General features: G+C 41.3%; 1 protein-coding gene and 2 long non-coding RNA genes across 3 annotated transcripts; 2 read left to right on the top strand and 1 right to left on the bottom strand.

The window, feature by feature from the left end:
* Positions 1-1,090: 1,090 nt before the first annotated feature.
* Positions 1,091-2,208, top strand: LOC117594003. The gene is made up of 3 exons (XR_004575448.1): positions 1,091-1,309; positions 1,480-1,583; positions 1,777-2,208. It is a non-coding gene; the product is annotated as an uncharacterized LOC117594003 (long non-coding RNA).
* Positions 2,209-3,560: 1,352 nt separating this feature from the next.
* Positions 3,561-5,511, top strand: LOC114830244 (trichohyalin-like). The gene is made up of 2 exons (XM_029117353.2): positions 3,561-4,395; positions 4,551-5,511. The coding sequence occupies exons 1-2, from the start codon at positions 3,616-3,618 to the stop codon at positions 4,830-4,832; spliced, it is 1,062 nt and encodes a 353-aa protein (XP_028973186.2). The 5' UTR covers positions 3,561-3,615; the 3' UTR covers positions 4,833-5,511.
* Positions 5,512-6,114: 603 nt separating this feature from the next.
* Positions 6,115-10,487, bottom strand: LOC105030092. The gene is made up of 3 exons (XR_829550.4): positions 10,112-10,487; positions 9,622-9,754; positions 6,115-7,844 (listed from the first exon to the last, which is right to left on the bottom strand). It is a non-coding gene; the product is annotated as an uncharacterized LOC105030092 (long non-coding RNA).
* Between the last annotated feature and the right edge of the window lie 11,464 nt (positions 10,488-21,951).

Here is a 21,951-nt window from a genome sequence, read left to right as displayed (position 1 = left end):
GAGTTTTCCTTTTACAGTTTCTCTGCTAGATATGTGTGTGTGTGTGTGTGTGTGTGTGTGTGTGTGTGTCTGTACTTTGACATTTTGTCTGCTAGTGATGTGTGTGTTTGTGTGTCTGTACTTTGACAGTTTCTCTGCTAGTGATGTGTGCGTGTGTGTGTGTGTCTGTACTTTGACATTTTGTCTGCTAGTGATGTGTGTGTGTGTGTGTCTGTACTTTGACATTTTGTCTGCTAATGATGTGTGTGTGTGTGTGTGTGTGTGTCTGTACTTTGACATTTTGTCTGCTAGTGATGTGTGTGTGTGTGTGTCTGTACTTTGACAGCTTCTCTGCTAGTGATGTGTGTGTGTGTGTGTACTTTGACAGTTTCTCTGCTAGAGATGTGTGTGTGTGTGTGTGTCTGTACTTTGACAGTTTCTCTGCTAGTGATGTGTGTGTGTCTGTACTTTGACAGTTTGTCTGCTAGTGATGTGTGTGTGTGTGTGTCTGTACTTTGACAGTTTGTCTGCTAGTGATGTGTGTGTGTACTTTGACAGTTTGTCTGCTTGTGATGTGTGTGTGTGTGTGTCTGTCTGTACTTTGACAGTTTCTCTGCTAGTGATGTGTGTGTGTCTGTACTTTGACAGTTTGTCTGCTAGTGATGTGTGTGTGTGTGTGTCTGTACTTTGACAGTTTGTCTGCTAGTGATGTGTGTGTGTACTTTGACAGTTTGTCTGCTTGTGATGTGTGTGTGTGTGTGTCTGTCTGTACTTTGACAGTTTCTTTGCTAGTGATGTGTGTGTGTGTGTGTGTGTGTGTGTGTGTGTCTGTACTTTTACAGTTTCTCTGCTAGTGATGTGTGTGTGTACTTTAACAGTTTGTCTGCTAGTGATGTGTGTGTGTGTACTTTGACAGTTTGTCTGCTAGTGATGTGTGTGTGTGTACTTTGACAGTTTGTCTGCTAGTGATGTGTGTGTGTGTACTTTGACAGTTTGTCTGCTAGTGATGTGTGTGTGTACTTTAACAGTTTGTCTGCTAGTGATGTGTGTGTGTGTGTACTTTGACAGTTTGTCTGCTAGTGATGTGTGTGTGTGTACTTTGACAGTTTGTCTGCTAGTGATGTGTGTGTGTGTACTTTGACAGTTTGTCTGCTAGTGATGTGTGTGTGTGTACTTTGACAGTTTGTCTGCTAGTGATGTGAGTGTACTTTGTCTGTTTGTCAGTGTGACGTGTGTCACTACAACCGATGGACAAGATCTGATGCATTCTCTCTCGCTTGGCCATTATCAGCACCCCCTGATAAAGACATCTTCCCTTGGCCATGATTTGGTCAGTCTTCTTCCAGTGTCAAGCAGTCCAAATACTTATCATACTAATATAATAGAAACTGTCTCTGAGTCTATTAGTCTATTATTACCTTTCTGTATCCTTTCTGATGATAAATGGATTAATAGCATGGGAGAGAGCAGATTTTGAGTTTCTGTCTGTGTATCTGTTAGGCATTCTAGTTAAGAAACAGCAGGTGATGAGACTGAAACTGACCCCAAAGGACCCAAACATGGACCTGAATGATCCATCTTTGCAGTAGGCCATCTTGCAGCAGGTGACTATTTCCTCTTTGAGAATGTCACATTAGTATAAACGTTATCAAGGGACCCCATTTACCAATAGACTGTCAACTATTGTTATACAATACAGTATACTTGTGTTTTAAATTTTTGTCAGCCTGTCTCAAACAATGCTGGCTGATTTAATAAGTGGGAAGTAAACAAAATTATTTTGTTTTTTTTACGGAGCTGAGGGAGAAGTCTGATCCTTCCCTCACACTGAGATGGACGGAACAGCCTGATGGAAAGATCTTCCACAAAGAAAAAAATGAGTAGAAAAACGATTGCATGTCTGTTATGTATACTTAAATAACTGCTACTGTATTGTTTACCTTTATTTAACCAGGTAAACCTTTTGAGGACCTTTTTTATTTACAATGACAACCTGGCCAAAGGAATGTTAATGGCAAGAGCAAACTAGTTTACTTAAGTGCTATCTCAACATAATGTGCAAAGTAATAGGCAAGATATCAACATTACACCAAATGAGGGTGATACCATATGAGTGCTCTCCTTTATTATCGATACCCTTGGTAAAGTTGAGCAAAAATGTTTGAACAACAGCCATTCTTTTTCCACATCCTCAGTTAAAAATATTTAATCAAACCTTTTAATTAAAATATATATAAATATTTTTGTCAAACTTTTCATCTGTACCCCTGCATTTAGTTTGTGCACCCTCCCCTTGCCAAGATAAAAGCACATAGCACATTTCATCTACAATAATCCTTGATGTGGGTGAATATACAATAATGGATCTGAGACTGTTAACTGCAGAATCACTTCAGATCCTCTTTGCCATTGCTGGGACATCATCTTCAGTTAGTTAGTGGCTGGCAGCTTGGTCTGCAAAATCATCTTAACAAGAGAGCTCCACCTGCTGGATGAACTGCTGGGATTGGCCGCACACAGCCCGACTGGCTAGGTAAGAAGTAGCTAGAGCTAACACGTGACCTGCTTGTTGTACTATGCACTGCTGTGTAATGTTAGGCATGTTGAGCACATGCCTCCAACAGAGCAATGTGCAATAGGGAATTATCAGGCATCTTACATGATAAACAATACAACCAACAGTATCTAAAGCACCTACATCTATTACATTTTGTAAAAAAATATTGTCCTCGAAATATTGTGAGAACAACATTTTTAAATCTTTAAATATTGTGAGAACAACATTTTTAAATCTTTAAATATTGTTCTCAAGTTAGACATCACAGCCTAGTGCAAACCACAGGTCAAGCAAACATGCAATCTCTATGTTCATTTAATAAAAATAATACATTGTATATTGTAACAATTAATTCCCTCAGCCTCCAATGACCCTTAATTCTAACATTCAGAATTCATTGATACTATGTCACAATACAGAATTTTAGAGTCAAGTAATTAGCCAGAGAGTAGGCCTAACTTAAGTTGGATAACTGGCATGGTCAAACAGTTTAAAGAAATTAATAGGAAAAAGTATTAATTGAAAAATATATATTTTTTTTGAAGCAGACAGTGGTCAGTGAGAGGGAGACAGAGATGATGGAAAGTGAGGAGGTAAAGAAAAGCAGTGAGATGGAGGGACAAGAGAAAGACAGACAAAGAGAAATGGAGGGGCTAGTTAGAATGAGAAAGAGGATTGAGACTTGCATCAAGGTAGACCACCAACGATGGCAGCTAGAGAGAGACTTGTTGAAAAAAGTTAACAAGATGAGGGAAGAACAAGAGCAAGAAAGACAAAGAGAAGTAGATGAGCTTCTGAGCAAGAAAGAGCAGAATGAGGATCATGTTGAAGTACAGAGCAACCAATGGAAGCTAGAGAGAGACGTGTTCACAGAACAGACAGAAAGAGATGTGTCAGACAGATATGAGATAGACAGCAAAATGGCTGAACTGAAGGTACTGAACACTGTGAACCTGGCCAAGTTAGAGAAGGTGATTGTGGACTGTACAAGGATGTTAGTTGAGAATGAAAGGGAGAGAAATGTGTTAAAGGAACAGAGAGAAAACTTAGTGGCAGACAAAGAAAAGATTGAAATCCAAATGACAAACCTGAAGATGCAGAACATACTGAGGTTGGGCAAGATAGGAAAGTTGACAGTTAAGAACAAAAGACTGTTAGCTGAGAATGAAAAGGCCAGAGATGTGTTAGAGAAAGTGAAAGAACATGCAGCAGCAGTCAGACAAACATTGCTGCACAAGATAGCAGAGGAGGAATTTGTGTACCTGGCCAAGGTGGAGACGGGGACAGTGGAGATCAACAGACTGTCAGATGAGAATGAAAAGGTGGACAGGGTCAGAGAGAGGAACAGATGGAAGTGTATCAGAAAGGGTTTGGAGACAGCATTGGCCAAAGCAGACCAGGACAAGAATCAGACCCTAGAAGCCTGGAAGAAGGAAAGGGGGGCATGGGCCAGGGTCACCGCTTGTCTGCAAAGTCTCTGGGATCAACGAGGAGAAAGATGGATGAAGGAGAAGGAGGAGATGAAAGAGAAGAGCACACAGGCAGCAGAGAAGTGGATGACTGAGCTGAGAGAGAAGGAGAGACTGATAGAGGCTCTGGAAAGAGAAAAGATGATGCTTCTGAGCCAGCATGAAGATGAGAAGAGGGGATGGGAGATGGAAAAGAGTGAAATGGAAAAGGAGAGGTTGGTGCAGACAGGAGAGTGGGATAGAAAGAACAGTGAAATGGAGAAAATGAAAAAGGAGAAAGACAGATGGGTGATAGAAAAGAAAGATATGTTGGAGAGGATGAAGGATGCACACATTCAGCTGTATCACATGCAGACTGTCCTGAGGTTCAGAGAGCACGAGCAGACACAGGTACAGTACTCCATTTAACCAGTCAAAGTTCATGAGGTCACATGTCACCTAAGGGTCAAACTATCATATTCAGTAGATTAAGTTCTTCACACTGGAGGAGTGATATTATTATTTCAGATGACTATTTTACATACAGTTTGGGCTTTCTCTTTCAGAAGGAAACTAAGAAAGCCCAGGAAGCAAAGGAGAAGCAGGAGAAAAAGGAAAGGAAAGAAAGAGAGATCCTGGAGAAAGAGATGATCAGAGCCCAAAAAGTAGAACATAAGGACAAAGTGAGGGAGAGCAAGGAGAGGGTGAAAGCCCACCTGGATGAGGTGTCAAGGCAATATGACCAAAGGAAACACAAGGAGAAGGAAAGAAAAATGGTGTTGGAAATGGCATATGGCAAAGAACATTCAAAACAAAACTTCAAAAGTAAATGGTTGACATTCATTTAATAAATTAAACAACATGAGCATTTTAAATATTTGTATGTGTTCATTGCTATGTGGACAAATAAAAGTGCAGATGGTTACTGGATATTACAATCCATGTTAACTTTGCTGGGAGACATAATATTTTAAGTACTATATTTATCATCCTCACTCAGAATTGCTTACTGAAAGTGGTTCCCATTACATGAGAAATGTTGATATTTGCATGTGAATGTTATCAGTTACCTTCACCACTTTAATAATGTCCCTTTTTACATTGTGTCATACACCCATGGCTGAGTGATGAACAAAAATATGAATTTACTTGACAGGGAAATATTTAGATTTGTTTAAATCCAGATGTCATTTTAAATGGATTCTGATGTAATATGAATTGGTGTGTTTTGGTGTGTTTTCCTACATGATTAAAATATGTGCATTTTTGTATTAATACATGCATTGTAGTCAATGGCAATTGTGATGTTGTAAAATGTATCTTCCCCAAACCAACCTCTCAACTCTACTAACTTGCTCAGATTGCCCTCCATTGTCATGTTTTGCAGAAGAAAGTCAGAAGGTGAATTTCTAAAGAGTGGCAAGAGGATTGATAAACCCATCAACTTTGGGACACACTTTGACTTGTACTGTATAATGCAAAACATTTCTACATTTTCCGCTCTCCATGACAACCAAAACAAATAGTTTAAATATAGATACAGGGGAATGTGGATGGAAGTTATTCCTATTTGTGTTTATCTTTTTGTTAATATTCATGCAGTACAACATAATTATTCATTATGAAATTCTCAAGTAATTGTACTTTTTTGGAATATTTTCTTACATGCTTACATGATCACTCCTACTCAAAATTGTGCAGGGTTGGGTAGGTTATTTCTTAAATGTAATCTGTTATAGTTACAAGTTACCTGTCCACATTTGTAATCAGTTAAGTAACTTTTTGATTACTCAAACTTTGCATTTGACCTTATGGATTATGTATAGTGCCTTTGGAAAGGGTTTCTAAACCATTACTTTCTACTTCAGTATGATTTGGCTACATCTCTACGTTACACGCAAAAGGTCTGTCAGATACACAACCATTATGGAGGATTTATGGAAACCTCATCATCATCATCATCTTCTTCAGCTTATCCGGGGCCGGGTCGCGGGGGCAGCAGTCTAAGCAGGGATGCCCAGACTTCCCTCTCCCCAGACACTTCCTCTAGCTCTTCCGGGGGGACACCGAGGCGTTCCCAGGCCAGCCGGGAGACATAGTCCCTCCAGCGTGTCCTAGGTCTTCCCCGGGGTCTCCTCCCGGTGGGACGGGACCGGAACACCTTCCCAGGAAGGCGTTCCGGAGGCATCCGGAAACATGGAAACCTATGTTTGGTATATGACAAAATAACAATGAACAGGCCCTCATTTATGGATCACACACTATGAGAGACAATTGCTGTGTCTTGGGGCAACTAAGTAATTAACAGGTCCGACAGTAATGTCAGAGGACTAGGTCTGACAGGAAGGTCAGAGGACTAGGTCAGAGGGGAAGGTCAGAGGACCAGGTCAGAGGACCAGGTCAGAGGACCAGGTCAGAGGGGAAGGTCAGAGGGGAAGGTCAGAGGGGAAGGTCAGAGGGGAAGGTCAGAGGACTAGAGGGATCTGTTCATCTCTTTTTTTATTTTATTCTTTGTTTGGCAAAGATAAACCCCAAGGACTCTGGGAAGTGAGGTGACCCCTAGGACCCCCTGGGGTAACTGCTATTCAGCCAGGGTCCAGACATCATTCAACAACCTGTGTGTTGGATCTGAGCCTAACCACTGTTTGCTTCAATTGCTGTATGAATTAAGGTTTGATTTGGGTATTCATCATGTTTCATGCAAAGTATTCTAATCTCCAGTGTCAGGGCCACTCTGGTTGCCTGGCGTGTGAGCCTGAGATGGCTACATGTCCTCCACTTCCCATAACTGGTGTACACACCCAAGTACCTTTACTTTATCAATTTAACAGTTTTGCTAGCAGCCAGCCCGACACTAGGACAGGTGATTTCTGTAACCAGACCATAACGTCAATGATTAGAAAGAAAGTGTCATGTTATATCAGTGTAGCTACTCATAGTCAGTCACTTTGTTTAAAACCTTTCTTAAAGTGACCGCATTCACCACAAAACCAGTCTGGGTTATTTGTTTGTGTTGAATGCAAAGTATTTATTTGTTTGTCTGGATGCCCAGGCACTATGTTGTTACTGCTTAATTTGACTGTTCACCCTATCTGACAGACCTACATAGTTACGTCCTCACAATTTGTGTCATACACATACATTCTGAATTTTGATTTGATGCTTCCAGAGATTCTGAATGTCTCCACACAACTCCGCCCCACAGTTGCTATATCTAGCAGACAGGTACACGTGTGTTCAAGGAAGAAGGGAGACAAAATGTCTAAAGCTAGACAAATTGTGCTAACATTAAAATGTAACTAGCAAGCAATCTTAGACATGCAACAGTATGTTCTGCTAACTTAATTTCATTTTTCCTATGTTAGTATGATATATTTTGTAATAGCCCACTGCAGTTCTATGTTCTGTGTGTTTTGGTTCTAGTTTACCTGTTTCTATGTTCATTCTCGTTAGTGTAGGTCACAGCGGAGGTATACATTGGAGGAATGGGCATCTGCCGGACCGCCAGACCCAGCGAGGTTTGAGGTTGACCTAAGAAGGTGGGCTCACTTCAAAGGGCAGGTCAACCAGTTTGTCAGCCACTCTGAGTCACAGGCCCTGACAGACCGGGGCAGAGTGGCACAGGCCCTGACAGACCGGGGCAGAGTGGCACAGGCCCTGTTATGGCTGGATTGGAGGGCCTGGATTTGGGCCCTCCAGTACACCAGGACAGAGGAGCGAAGGTCTTATGCAGACTTTCTGGAGGTCTTCAGAGCAACGTGGGGACTCCTGCAGGGCTCAGCTCCAGTCATCGCCCCCCGCTTCTCCACCTGCCACAACGCCTCCCTGCTCCACGGCCATCCGCCGCTCCCGTGGCCGTCCTGAAAGGCATACTGTTCCCTCAATAGGTCTTTGTCAAAAGTACTGGAAAGTGAATCAATCAATCAAATGTATTTATAAAGCCCTTTTTATATCAGCAGCTGTCACAAAGTGCTTTTACAAAACACCCGGCCTAGAGATGAACCTAGAGAGGAACCTAGAGAGGAACCTAGAGAGGAACCTAGAGAGGAGCCAGGCTCATAGGGGTGACCAGTCCTCTTCTGGCTGTGCCGGGTGAACATACTAACAGTGCAAATTGTAATAATTTGGAAATTATTTTGGAAATTATTTTTGGACTTTGGAAATGGACAGCAATGTCCTGTCCTGTACATGTCACTGACTGACTGTTTATTATCAAACAACCCACTGGTCATCTGTCCTGTACATGTCACTGACTGACTGTTTATTATCAAACAACCCACTGGTCAACTGTCCTGTACATGTCACTGACTGACTGTTTTACATCAAACAACCCACTGGTCAACTGTCCTGTACATGTCACTGACTGACTGTTTTACATCAAACAACCCAATGGTCATCTGTCCTGTACATGTCACTGACTGACTGTTTTACATCAAACAACCCACTGGTCATCTATCCTGTAGATGTCACTGACTGACTGTTTTACATCAAACAACCCACGGGTCATCTGTCCTGTACATGTCACTGACTGACTGTTTTAAATCAAACAACCCACTGGTCATCTGTCCTGTACATGTTAGATTAGATTAGATTCAACTTTATTGTCATTGAGCAGTACAGTACAGTAAAACAAAATGCAGTTTGCATCTATCTTGAAGTGCAAATAGAGGAGGGCAGAAAATGTACACATTAAGTATATGTACTGTATATATATCATTTTTTTTAAAAGCTCATTGAGATTAGGCATCTGTTTTTCGAGAACGCCCTGGCAACCTACATTAAGTAATAACCTATTTCACTATGGACTAAGCTAACAGGTTAATTTCCATCATTAACAGACTACACCCACCTTCCTTTTTGAATAATTGGGTAACATACTTTATTTTCTCTCTTCTGTTTTTCTTTTCATTTTAGGAAACAAGAGTTTTCTTTAGAAAGCAATTTAAGTAAATAGCATTATCAAGAGCTACCGAACCAACAGGCGACTATATAACCCCAACATGCCTTCCCCCATGGGTGCGTCACGTGCGCGATCGTTGCAAAATAAATTCTATACATTCTTCAATTATTGTATCTGCACAGCTTGTGCGTCTCAGCGAATGTCTGCGATGTCCCGCGCTCTAATAGATCTTCTCTTTTTGTGACGCTCAACGCACTGAAAGTCCCACTCTCATTTGTTGACCCCACGTGGGACACTAAAATATGAACGAATAGGAATTAGCCAAAGTTATTTACAAATATTTACTATTATTGACTATAGTTGTTTCCTTTTTTATCTGTGGTTTTAATCATTGTAGTACATAAATACCCATTATTTTATAAGCCTCCAAGTCAACATTCTGATTAAGATCCATAAATGCTTACATCTATTTTGCCCGAATGTAATCGCATCAACTTGGCTTAACTTTCAAATCTCCTCTGCATATTTCCCGTTCTTCCTGAAAACAACGCAAACATGAGTGCTGAAGATTTGCAAGGAAAGTTTAATTTTGGAAGTACATATGACCCAGAATCAAAAAGGATCCAGCAAAAAAAAAGATAATGTCTGGAGACATTGTGCATTTCAGGTAAAGTGTATGTGCTTGTGGTAGTATAGCTAGCTTCAGCAAACTATATGTGCATTTATGTAGGTCTTACCCATGTTAATAATCCCGAATTAAGTTGAAATCAGAATCAGTTTCAACCAAGGGGCAAACTCCGAGGCTGATAAATGAGGCCTGCCGTCGAAGTACCAAAAACTGCAATTCATTGAATGGCCACTTGAAGCTGGCTGCAAAAGGGAACAATCTCCATAGCAAAATGACCAACTTTACAGCAGAAATAAATATGTTTACAGCCTGGTTCACTCCTTGCGGTTTGTCCTTTCTCTATCGCCTCAGCTAACTCCAGTCACTGGCAAGTTACAATCAAGTGACATTCAAATAAACGACTCGTAACCATACAGTCTATGCTCATAACTAAAGTTATGTGAAAATCTAATATCTAATCTGAAGTCTTGACCTATTTTTAATAGTCTATCGTCTCGACAAAATCCAGAGTTGCAAAATAATTACATTCATATTATATATATATAAAAGCTGAAGCATTTTAAGCATATGTTTTGTTGTATAGTTTCAGGTTAACTTACCTCAATTTCAAGCTGGTAACGTTACAGTGACTGGCTGTTAACTGCCGGCTAGCAACATGCTAGCAACGCAGAATAACATACTGGTTGCATTTATCCTAGCTTCTTAGCTTTTGCTAACTTAGTAATATCACGCTGTGTGGGTATTGTTTTAGCAACCAGACAGCTCACCTCTTCGCCCATTTATGGTTATCTGGGAGTTTGGCCGAGTGACGCACTACCAAGATGGCAACGAGTATTAGCTTCAAAACGGGTCTTCAGACACTTATGGGTGACTTCACGGTAACGATGTCCATATTTTTTTTTTACAGTCTATGGTTTCAACGATTGGTTCAGAGTTTGTTTTGTTATTTGCATTGATTGTGTCTGGTCGGGGCTGGCAAAAATTGCTTGCGCCTGTCCAGTGTGGAATGCATGTAAATCTGAAGCCATGGTGGCCAATCAGAAGCCTGATAAAAGTTATTACTGGTTCTGGTAGGCTAACAACAATGGCACACGAGTGTTAGTTGCAGCAATGACCTCTGTTGCGCATTTTGACGCCTCTGTTCCTCAATATAGTGGAAGAGTAACTGTACATACACTCACCTAAAGGATTATTAGGAACACCATACTAATACTGTGTTTGACCCCCTTTCGCCTTCACAACTGCCTTAATTCTACGTGGCATTGATTCAACAAGGTGCTGAAAGCATTCTTTTGAAATGTTGGCCCATATTGATAGGGTAGCATCTTGCAGTTGAAGGAGATTTGTGGGATGCACATCCAGGGCACGAAGCTCCCGTTCCACCACATCCCAAAGATCTGGTGACTGTGGGGGCCATTTCAGTACAGTGAACTCATTGTCATGTTCAAGAAACCAATTTGAAATTATTCGAGCTTTGTGACATGGTGCATTATCCTTCTGGAAGTAGCCATCAGAGGATGGGTACATGGTGGTCATAAAGGGATGGACAGAAACAATGCTCAGGTAGGCCGTGGCATTTAAACAATGCCCAATTGGCACTAAGGGGCCTAAAGTGTGCCAAGAAAACATCCCCCACACCATTACACCACCACCACCAGCCTGCACAGTGGTAACTAGGCATGATGGATCCATGTTCTCATTCTGTTTACGCCAAATTCTGACTCTACCATCTGAATGTCTCAACAGAAATCGAGACTCATCAGACCAGGCAACATTCTTCCAGTCTTCAACAGTCCAATATTGGTGAGCTCGTGCAAATTGTAGCCTCTTTTTCCTATTTGTAGTGGTGATGATGGTCCCCGGTCAGGTCTTCTGCTGTTGTAGCCCATCCGCCTCAAGGTTGTGCGTGTTGTGGCTTCACAAATGCTTTGCTGCATACCTCGGTTGTAACAAGTGGTTATTTCAGTCAAAGTTGCTCTTCTATCGGCTTGAATCAGTCGGCCCATTCTCCTCTAACCTCTAGGATCAACAAGGCATTTTCGCCCACAGGACTGCCGCATACTGGATGTTTTTCCCTTTTCACACCATTCTTTGTAAACCCTAGAAATGGTTGTGCGTGAAAATCCCAGTAACTGAGCAGATTTTGAAATACTCAGACCAGTCCGTCTGGCACCAACAACCATGCCATGCTCAAAATTGCTTAAATCACCTTTCTTTCCCAATCTGACATTCAGTTTGGAGTTCAGGAGATTGTCTTGACCAGGACCACACCCCTAAATGCATTGAAGCAACTGCCATGTGATTGGTTTAATGAGAAATTGAACAGGTGTTCCTAATAATCCTTTAGGTGAGTGTATATGTATAAACATGTAAAAAGTCCTGTTAAAAAAGAATATAACCAGCACATATTTGGCTACATCTGCCATTGCACAAATTCGCCTCATGTAAACAAATGCGATAACAGTGCACACTGCTGAAAGCCAACAACCCAGTTTTCTCTGTCTACACATAAACACTGAAAACAGAGTTTCTTCAAACTGTAAGGAGTTTTTCAAAAGGTGTGTTTTCTGTGACTTAAAACGCAGTTTGCATGTGGATGAAAGGCCAAATTCTTTAAAACAAATACATGTGTATGTGTAGAGGCCTATTCAGTTGTTCCTGCCCCTGCCTGGTGCCAGGCCCAACAGATGCATCTTCAGGCTCAGCAGCCCTGTCTGCCCATCCCCATGCCCCTGAACCAGCCCTACTCCCTGTCTGTCCATCCCCATGCCCCTGAACCAGCCCTACTCCCTGTCTATCCATCCCCATACCCCTGAACCAGCCCTACTCCCTGTCTGTCCATCCCCATGCCCCTGAACCAGCCCTACTCCCTGTCTATCCATCCCCATACCCCTGAACCAGCCCTACTCCCTGTCTATCCATCCCCATACCCCTGAACCAGCCCTACTCCCTGTCTATCCATCCCCATACCCCTGAACCAGCCCTACTCCCTGTCTATCCATCCCCATACCCCTGAACCAGCCCTACTCCCTGTCTGTCCATCCCCATACCCCTGAACCAGCCCTACTCCCTGTCTGCACATCCCCATACCCCTGAACCAGCCCTACTCCCTGTCTGTCCATCCCCATACCCCTGAACCAGCCCTACTCCCAACTGAAGGAGGTGAGCAGCATTGTGTTCAATTACATGTCAGTTGTCAAATTGAAGTACGTGGGATTTTTGTATTATTATGAAAAGAAAAATGATCAAATCCTTAAAAACACAAATTATTTTTCCACATAACTATCATTATATGAAATAGAAAAAGCATATTATCTGTACTGGATGCTGGACAGTTTAAAGTATTGAGTGACTCCGTCTGTTTAAGTGATAGTGTAGTTATTCATTGATGTTGAGAGTTTCCCATGTAAGACTTGTACTATTAAAATTATATTTACAATGTAACAGATGGCCTTTAGCACATTTCTTATCAAGGGTATCAGTCTTGCATCAAATAGTGAATTAGACTTCATGCAATGCGCCTACCCCCTGATGCACAAGGGTGGGGCCCGATGTGATATATTTTCATGGGGCCCAATATTGCTGGTGGTGCCCTGTACACTAGTATTCCCTTCTCCACTAATGTAAGAGGTATTTGTCACAGTGCTCTTTTGAATTTCTTTGACCAGGGTGTTCCTGAATGGGTTATCTGGATAGTCAGTGCTGTAATTGTATTCCAAATGATTTCTCTAAAAACCTGTTCTAAATATTTTGGTATCTGTGATGGCAATTCCAACGATCAGAATTCTTTAATGAGGAAATACAGAGACGAAATTCTCTTGGCACAATTTAACAGTTTATTAATAATTTGCAAATAAGAGAGACGCGTCAAACGCTTACCAACATCATCGTACGAGGAGTCTCTAACGCAATACAGGTCATTCAACAGTATTTATTACAGTTAAAAGGGGTGTGGTAAGATGCTGCCCAGCTGTCCTATGTCAATAAAACACATTCCCTTTGTTCTATTACTACCTAGGCTTCACACAAGGGGCAAGCTATCCTCCCCCACATGGGTAACCTCTTCAACTCTAGGAGAAGACTCAGAGCATCTGGACAAACAACAGATAGAGACTGATGGGTTATACAGATTTACAACTAACCCTATAATCTGCTGATACCAGTCAATAATGACCCTAAACACCAGTTCCCCCTCTCCTACATTCCTTTTCTTATCCAAACATGGGTACTCAGTACTTTACCTAGTAACTAATTCATACATGTATAGGACCAAGTATACATCAGTTCAAGAATTTCCACAACAGTATCAGTGTGAATTAATTTCTCCAGTGTGTAACCAACGGGCATGTAGTCTGTGTTTCTGACAGCTTGGCTCTGTTGTCTGAAGGGAAAGTTTGAATTGGGACCCAGAAGTTAGATGTTTGTACCGTTGGGTGTGTGTTTATAATATTGCGTGTGAAGATTTAAGATAAAGTTGTCCCCGTAATTGTGACAAAGCAATTGAGAAACTGTAATAGACAAAAAGTTCTTACCTTCTTTACAGCATGTCTACAGTTAGGTCTGGAAATAATTGGACAATGAAATTGTTTGTTATTTTGTCCCTTTTCCAAAATACAGTGGGTCGAAAAAGTATTTTGTCAGCCACCAATTGTGCAAGTTCTCCCACTTAAAAAGATGAGAGAGGCCTGCAAATTTCATCATAGGTACACTTCAACTATAAGAGACAAAATGAGAAAAGAAATCCAGGATTTTTTATGAATTTATTGGTAGATTATGGTGGAAAATAAGTATTTGGTCAATACAGAAGTTCATCTCAATACTTTGTTATATACCCTTTGTTGGCAATGACAGAGGTCAAAAGTTTTCTGTAAATCTTCACAAGCTTTTCACACACTGTTGCTAGTATTTTGGCCCATTCCTCCATGCAGATCTCCTTTAGAGCAGTGATGTTTTGGGGCTGTCGATGGGCAACACAGACTTTCAACTCCCTCCAAAGATTTTCTATGGGGTTGAGATCTGGTGACTGGCTAGGCCACTCCAGGACCTTGAAATGCTTCTTACGAAGACACTTGTTGCCCGGGCGGTGTGTTTGGGATCATTGTCATGCTGAAAGACCCAGCCACGTTTCATCTTCAATGCCCTTGCTGTTGGAATGAGGTTTTCACTCAAAATCTCAAGATACATGGCCCCATTCATTCTTTCCTTTACACGGATCAGTCGTCCAGGCCCCTTTGCAGAAAAACAGCCCCAAAGCATTATGTTTCCACCCCCATGCTTCACAGTAGGTATGGCGTTCTTTGGATGCAACTCATCATTCTTTCTCCTCCAAAAACGACGAGTTGAGTTTTTTACCAAAAAGTTCTATTTTGGTTTCATCTGACCATATGACAGTCTCCCAATCCTCTGCTGGATCATCCAAATGCTCTCTAACAAACCTCAGACGGACCTGGACATGTACTGGCTTAAGCAGGGGGACACATCTTGCACTGCATGATTTGAGTCCCTGGTGGTGTAGTGTGTTACTGAAGGTAGCCTTTGTTACTTTGGTCCCAGCTCTCTGCAGGTCATTCACTAGGTCCCCCCGTGTGGTTCTGGGATTTTTGCTCACCGTTCTTGTGATCATTTTGACCCCACAGGGTGAGATCTTGCGTGGAGCCCCCGGATTGAGGGAGATTATCAGTGGTCTTGTATGTCTTCCATTTTCTTATAATTGCTCCCACAGTTGATTTCTTCACACCAAGCTGCTTACCTATTGCAGATTCAGTCTTCCCAGCCTGGTGCAGGTCTACAGTTTTGTTTTCTGGTGTCCTTTGACAGCTCTTTGGTCTTGGCCATAGTGGAGTTTGGAGTGTGACTCTTTGAGGTTGTGGACAGGTGTGTTTTATACTAATAAGTTCAAACAGGTTCTATTAATACTGGTAATGAGTGGAGGACAGAGGAGCCTCTTAAAGAAGAAGTTACAGGTTAGTGAGAGCCAGAAATCCTGCTTGTTTGTAGGTGACCAAATACTTATTTTACCGAGGAATTTACCAATAAATTCATTACAAATCTTACAATGTGATTTTCTGGATTTCTTTCTCTCATTTTGTCTCTCATAGTTAAAGTGTACCTATGATGAAAATTACAGGCCTCTCTCATATTTTTAAGTGGGAGAACTTGCACAATTGGTGGCTGACAAAATACTTTTTTGCCCCACTGTATATTCAAGTTACATTTAAATAATGAATATGGACTTGAAGTGCCATCTCAGCTTTAACTTGACAGTATTCACATCTGAATTGGTGGAAGGGTTTAAGAATTAAAGCTCTGTAGCCACTACTTTTCAAAGGTGACCAAAGGTAATTGGACAATTGACTCAAAAGCAGTTTCATGGACAATTGTGGGCTATTCCTTCATTATTTCTTCATCAATTAAGCAGGAAAAGGAGTTGATTGCAGGTGTGGTATTCACATTTGGAAACTGTTGCTGTGAACCCACAACATGCGGTCAAAGGAGTTCTAAATGCAGGTGAAACAGGCTGTAAAAAAAAATTCATCAGTGAGATAGCAGGAACATTCGGAGTGGCCAAATCAACAGTTTGGTATGTTGTGAGAAAAGATAATAACGCACTGGTGAGCCCTGCAACACAAAAAGACCTAGATGTCCACAGAAGATAATAGTGGTGGATGATCCTAAGATCCTTTCCATGGTAAAGAAAAACCCATTCACAACATCAATCAATCAATTAATCAAATGTATTTATAAAGCCCTTTTTACAAAGGCAGTTGTCACAAAGTGCTTTTACAGAGACACCCGGCCTTAAACCCCAAGGAGCAAACAACAGTAGTGTTGAATTTCAGTGGCTAGGAAAAACTCCCTAAGAAGGCCGAATATTAGGAAGAAACCTAGAGAGGACCCAGGCTCAGAGGGGTGACCAGTCCTCTTCTGGCTGTGCCGGGTGAGATATTTAGAGTCCAATTGGAATAATTAATACATTTATCTGGGCTAAATCCAGAGTCCATTTAAATTTAGACTATGTCAGAAGTATGACCAGATGGACAAGGACAGGGACAGCAACGGGCCCCCCAAACCAGGTACTCCACAGGTGTGGACCAGGACCTCATGTCCTCCTAAAGGATAAAATGGGAGAAGACTGGGAAAATTCAGAAAATGCATTCCTCATATCAACAACGATTTATAGTGGAAAAGGAGAACTTTGTGGGGAAGGAGAACTGACTCAATCCCCCAGCACAATAGTATAGCAGCGTAAGACCTAGGATCTGAGATGGGGGGTCCGGCAACACTGTGGCCCTACCTGGGGGAGGCCCTGGACAGGGCCCAACAGGCAGGAAATCAATCCACCCACATTGCCAGGCATCAAGCAAAGGGACACCCACCAACCGCAACCACCCTGAATGAGGGCAGAGTATTGCCAGCAGAGTACATCCCAATTGCACAAGTGCGCAGCAGAGGGACAACAACAAGCCAGTGACTCTTCCCCCGAAAGGCATTGGAGGGAGGGCATCCCAGTGGCGACGAGAGCCCACCTGGCAAGACAGCAAGGGTGGACAGTATCAAGCCTACTGCTCACCTTCACGCCCCCGGGCAAGGCAACACCTAATTATAAACTGTGCTGTAGAGATTAGTTTTTAGTAGACACCTGAAAGTTTGCACTGAGTTTGCATTTCTAACCTTAATTGGCAGATCATTCCACAGTTGTGGAGCTCTATGAGAAAAAGAAGAACCCTTTCCAGGAGCTAGACATGTCATAATCCAAGTCTACTCAAAAGAGAAGACTTCACAGGAGCAAATACCAGAATGATGAGAAGAAAATGTATGGAGAAGGCTTGGAACATCTCATGATCCGAAGCACACCACATCATCTGTAAAACACAGTGTAGGCAGTGTGATGGCTTGGGCATGCTTAGCTTCCAATGGCACTGGGTCACTAGAGTTTATTGATGATGTGACAGAAGACAGAAACAGCCGGATTAATTCAGAAATGTATAGGAATATATTGTCTGCTCAGATCCAGCCATATTCAGCTAAGTTGATTGGACAGCGCTTCATTTAACCGATAGACTGTGACCCACAACATGCAGCCAAAGCAGCCCATGAGTTTTTTAAGGCAAAGAAGAGGAAAATTCTGCAAAGGCAGAGTCAATCACCTGATCCCAACCAGATTGAGCATGCATTTCACTTACTGAAGAAAAAACCTAAGGCAGAAAGACCCATGAACAAACAACAACTCAAGACAGCTGCAGTATAGGCCTGGGAAAGCATTACAAAGGGTTCCAAGCGTTCCACACATCAAGCGTTCATTGCCTGCAAAGGATTCTTGACAATGAACATATTATTTATGATTGTGTTAAATTTTCCAATTACATTTGAGCTCCGGAAATAAGGGGACTGTGTATGAAAATGGTTGCTATTCCTAAATGTTCCATAAAATATTTTGTTCAACCCCTTAAATTAAAGTTGAAAGTCTACATTACAATTGCATCTCGGTTGTTTCATTTCAAATCCACTGTGGTGGCGTACAGAGCCAAAATTATGAAAATATTTCAGTGTCCAAATATTTCCAGACCTAACTGTATATGGAAGGTGTAGGAGTGAACATGAAAACAGCAGGTATCACCTCATCAAACAAGACATTTACAGATTATTCCTACAGAAGAATGCAGGCACACCCAAAAGTAAAAAATAATGAATCAAACATTATTAACCAAAATTCATACTCTAGGCCAGTGCTTCTTAAAGCTCTCCTGGGGACCCACAGCCATTCCATGTACTAGGTGTATCCCTGAATCATGCTGACCTGAATCAAGCAGCCAGGTACTTAATAATTAGTTGATTCAGGTGTGCTAGCTCTGATTCAAGGTGTGCCGGACACATTCTGCTTTCCCACCTGACTCTAATGATGAACTAATCACAACTAGCTGACCCACCTGACTCTAATAATGAACTAATGAAACCAAGCTGACCCAATTGACTCTAATGATGAACTAATCAAACATGGCTGACCAAAAGGCTCTCACAATGAAAGGAAGGTGTTTTTTTTCACCTGCATGTATTTTTATGAAGTTCATTCGAATATTATTGTCAAGGGAATATTTCCCAAAATGCTCTCTCTGTTTAGAGCAATGTTTCTTAATTCTGGTCCTCGGGACCCAAAGGGTTGCAAGTTTTTTTTATTTGCCCAGAGACTCACTCACCTGATTCAACTACAGGCTTGATGATAGGTTGATTATGTCAATCAGGTGTGTAGGTGGTAGGGCAACATTTGAAACAGTTGTGTGAGTGGTAGGGCAAAACGAAACATGTGCACCCTTTTGGATCCCGAGGACCAGGATTAAGAAACACTGGTTTAGAGCGCATTATGCGTGGTTAGTATGCCCCCTCCTGGTGTAACATGGTATAGGCCTATGAGTAAATCACTGTTGCCATGATTGACTAATAAATATGTTTTTGTATGTATTTTGTGTTGCAGTATTTGTAGGTATTTAATACATACAACCCTAACACAGAATGTGTTCTCTAGCTACTGTAATGAGGGGTGAACTGGCTGTTATTATCACGAGTGATCTAGATGGAGCTGTGACTACAAGAGCTGTACTTTATTACATGTTTACAATCTACATGCACTGATTATTACAAGGTATGTTGTATATTATTTAATATAAAAGTTGCATCTGTTGAGAATGGAGGGATTATATTCAGACTGAGCCAGAGGCTGCGTCCTAAAGACTGACCTTAATCTTATCACTTTTTAGAAAGTCAACTTCTGACTTTGTTCTACAACACATGATGAGGTTGGTTTGGGGAAGACATATTTTGTTGCATCATCTATTGCCACTACGTACAATGCATGTATTATGAAAATGTATATTAATCATGTAAGAAAACACTCCAAATCACTTCAAACCAATTAATATTACATCAAAATCCCATAAAAAATGACATCTCTGGACTAAAACAAAAATCTGAATGTTCCAAATCTTTGTTGTTGTGAACTGCATCATTCAAGCATGGGTTTATGGCAAAGTGCAAAAAGGGACATTATTAAACATGTAATATAATGTGTGGTCAAGGTAACTCATTAAATTCACATGCTAAAATTGAAATGTGTTTTTCAAAAAGCATTTTTGAGGATGTTAAGTATAGTGCATAACATTTTCTGTATCTCAGAAAGTTAACATGGATTGTAATATCCAGGAACCATCAAAACCTTTGTTTGTCCACATAGCAATGAACACTGACAAATAATTAAAATGCTCATGTTGTTTTATTTATTAAATGAATGTCAACCATTTACTTTTGAAGTTTTGTTTCGAATGTTCTTTGCCATATGCCATTTCCAACACCATTTTTCTTTCTTTCTCCTTCTGTTTCCTTTGGTCATATTGCCTTGACACCTCATCTAGGTGGGCTTTCACCCTCTCCTTACTCTCCCTCACTTTGTCCTTATGTTCTACTTTTTGGGCTCTGAGCATCTCTTTCTCTTTCTTTTTCTCCAGGATCTCTCTTTCTTTCCTTTCCATTTTCTCCTGCTTCTCCTTTGCTTCCTGGGCTTTCTTAGTTTCCTTCTGAAAGAGAAAGACAATACTGTATGTTAAATAATCATCTGAGATATTAACATCACTCCTCCAGTGTGAAGATAACTTAAATGAATATGATAGTTTGACCCTTAGGTGACATGTGACCTCCTGAACTTTGACTGGTTAAATGGAGTACTGTACCTGTGTCTGCTCTTGCTCTCTGAACCTCAGGACAGTCTGCATGTGATACATCTGAATGTGGGCATCCTTCATCCTCTCCAACATATCTTTCTTTTCTATCACCCATCTGTCTTTCTCCTTTTTCATTTTCTCCATTTCACTGTTCTTTCTATCCCACTCTCCTGTCTGCACCAACCTCTCCTTTTCCATTGCACTCTTTTCCATCTCCCATCCCCTCTTCTCATCTTCATGCTGGCTCAGAAGCATCATCTTTTCTCTTTCCAGAGCATCTATCAGTCTCTCCTTCTCTCTCAGCTCAGTCATCCATTTCTCTGCTGCCTGTGTGCTCTTCTCCTTTATCTCCTCCTTCTCCTTCATCCATCTTTCTCGTCGTTGATCCCAGAGACTTTGCAGACAAGCGGTGACCCTGGCCCATGTCCCCCTTTCCTTCTTCCAGGCTTCTAGGGTCTGATTCTTCTCCTGGTCTGCTTTGGCCAATGCTGTCTCCAAACCCTTTCTGATAAACTTCCATCTGTTCCTCTCTCTGACCCTGTCCACCTTTTCATTCTCATCTGACAGTTTGTTGATCTCCACTGTCCCCGTCTCCACCTTGGCCAGGTACTCAAATTCCTCCTCTGCTATCTTGTGCAGCAATGTTTGTCTGACTGCTGCTGTGTTTTCTTTCTCTTTCTTTAACACATCTCTGGCCTTTTCATTCTCAGCTAACAGTCTTGTGTTCTTAACTGTCAACTTTCCTATCTTGCCCAACCTCAGTATGTTCTCCATCTTTAGGTTTGTCATTTGGATTTCGATCTTTTCTTTGTCTGCCACTAAGCTTTCTCTCTGTTCCTTTAATACATTTCTCTCCCTTTCATTCTCAGCTAACATCCTTGTACAGTCCACAATCACCTTCTCTAACTTGGCCAGGTTCACAGTGTTCAGTACCTTCAGTTCAGCCATTTTGCTGTCTATCTCATATCTGTCTGACACATCTCTTTCTGTCTGTTCTGTGAACACGTCTCTCTCTAGCTTCCATTGGTTGCTCTGTACTTCAACATGATCCTCATTCTGCTCTTTCTTGCTCAGAAGCTCTTCTACTTCTCTTTGTCTTTCTTGCTCTTGTTCTTCCCTCATCTTGTTAACTTTGTTCAACAAGTCTTTCTCTAGCTGCCATCGTTGGTGGTCTACCTTGATGCAAGTCTCAATCCTCTTTCTCATTCTAACTAGCCCCTCCATTTCTCTTTGTCTGTCTTTCTCTTGTCCCTCCATCTCACTGCTTTTCTTTACCTCCTCACTTTCCATCATCTCTGTCTCCCTCTCACTGACCACTGTCTGCTTCAAGAAATATATATATATTTTTCAATTAATACTTTTTCCTATTAATTTCTTTAAACTGTTTGACCATGCCAGTTATCCAACTTAAGTTAGGCCTACTCTCTGGCACATTACTAGACCTTAGCTATGTGTATTGTTAATATGCCAACTAGCTGCTGATTTCAAATTAATTCATTTCAGAAATTATTTCACATATTAATTTCTGACTCACCTGTTCAGTGGATTCAGTCTTGCACTGAAATAGATTCAGTCTATTCTATGCAAATTCTGACTAATTACAGTTTAAGAAGTAGGCTATGATCACTATAGAAGTATAGTATTGAATGGCTGTTGTGTCTTCTTGTCTTTGGTTATGTAACTTGTTGTAATCTAACCTAATTATGATGTCATAATGAGTTTGGAATTTT

The sequence above is a fragment of the Esox lucius genome, chromosome 24 (assembly GCF_011004845.1).
Source record: "Esox lucius isolate fEsoLuc1 chromosome 24, fEsoLuc1.pri, whole genome shotgun sequence".
NCBI classification, from domain to species: Eukaryota; Metazoa; Chordata; class Actinopteri; order Esociformes; family Esocidae; genus Esox; species Esox lucius.
This window is presented reverse-complemented; position numbering and strand designations above follow the sequence as displayed.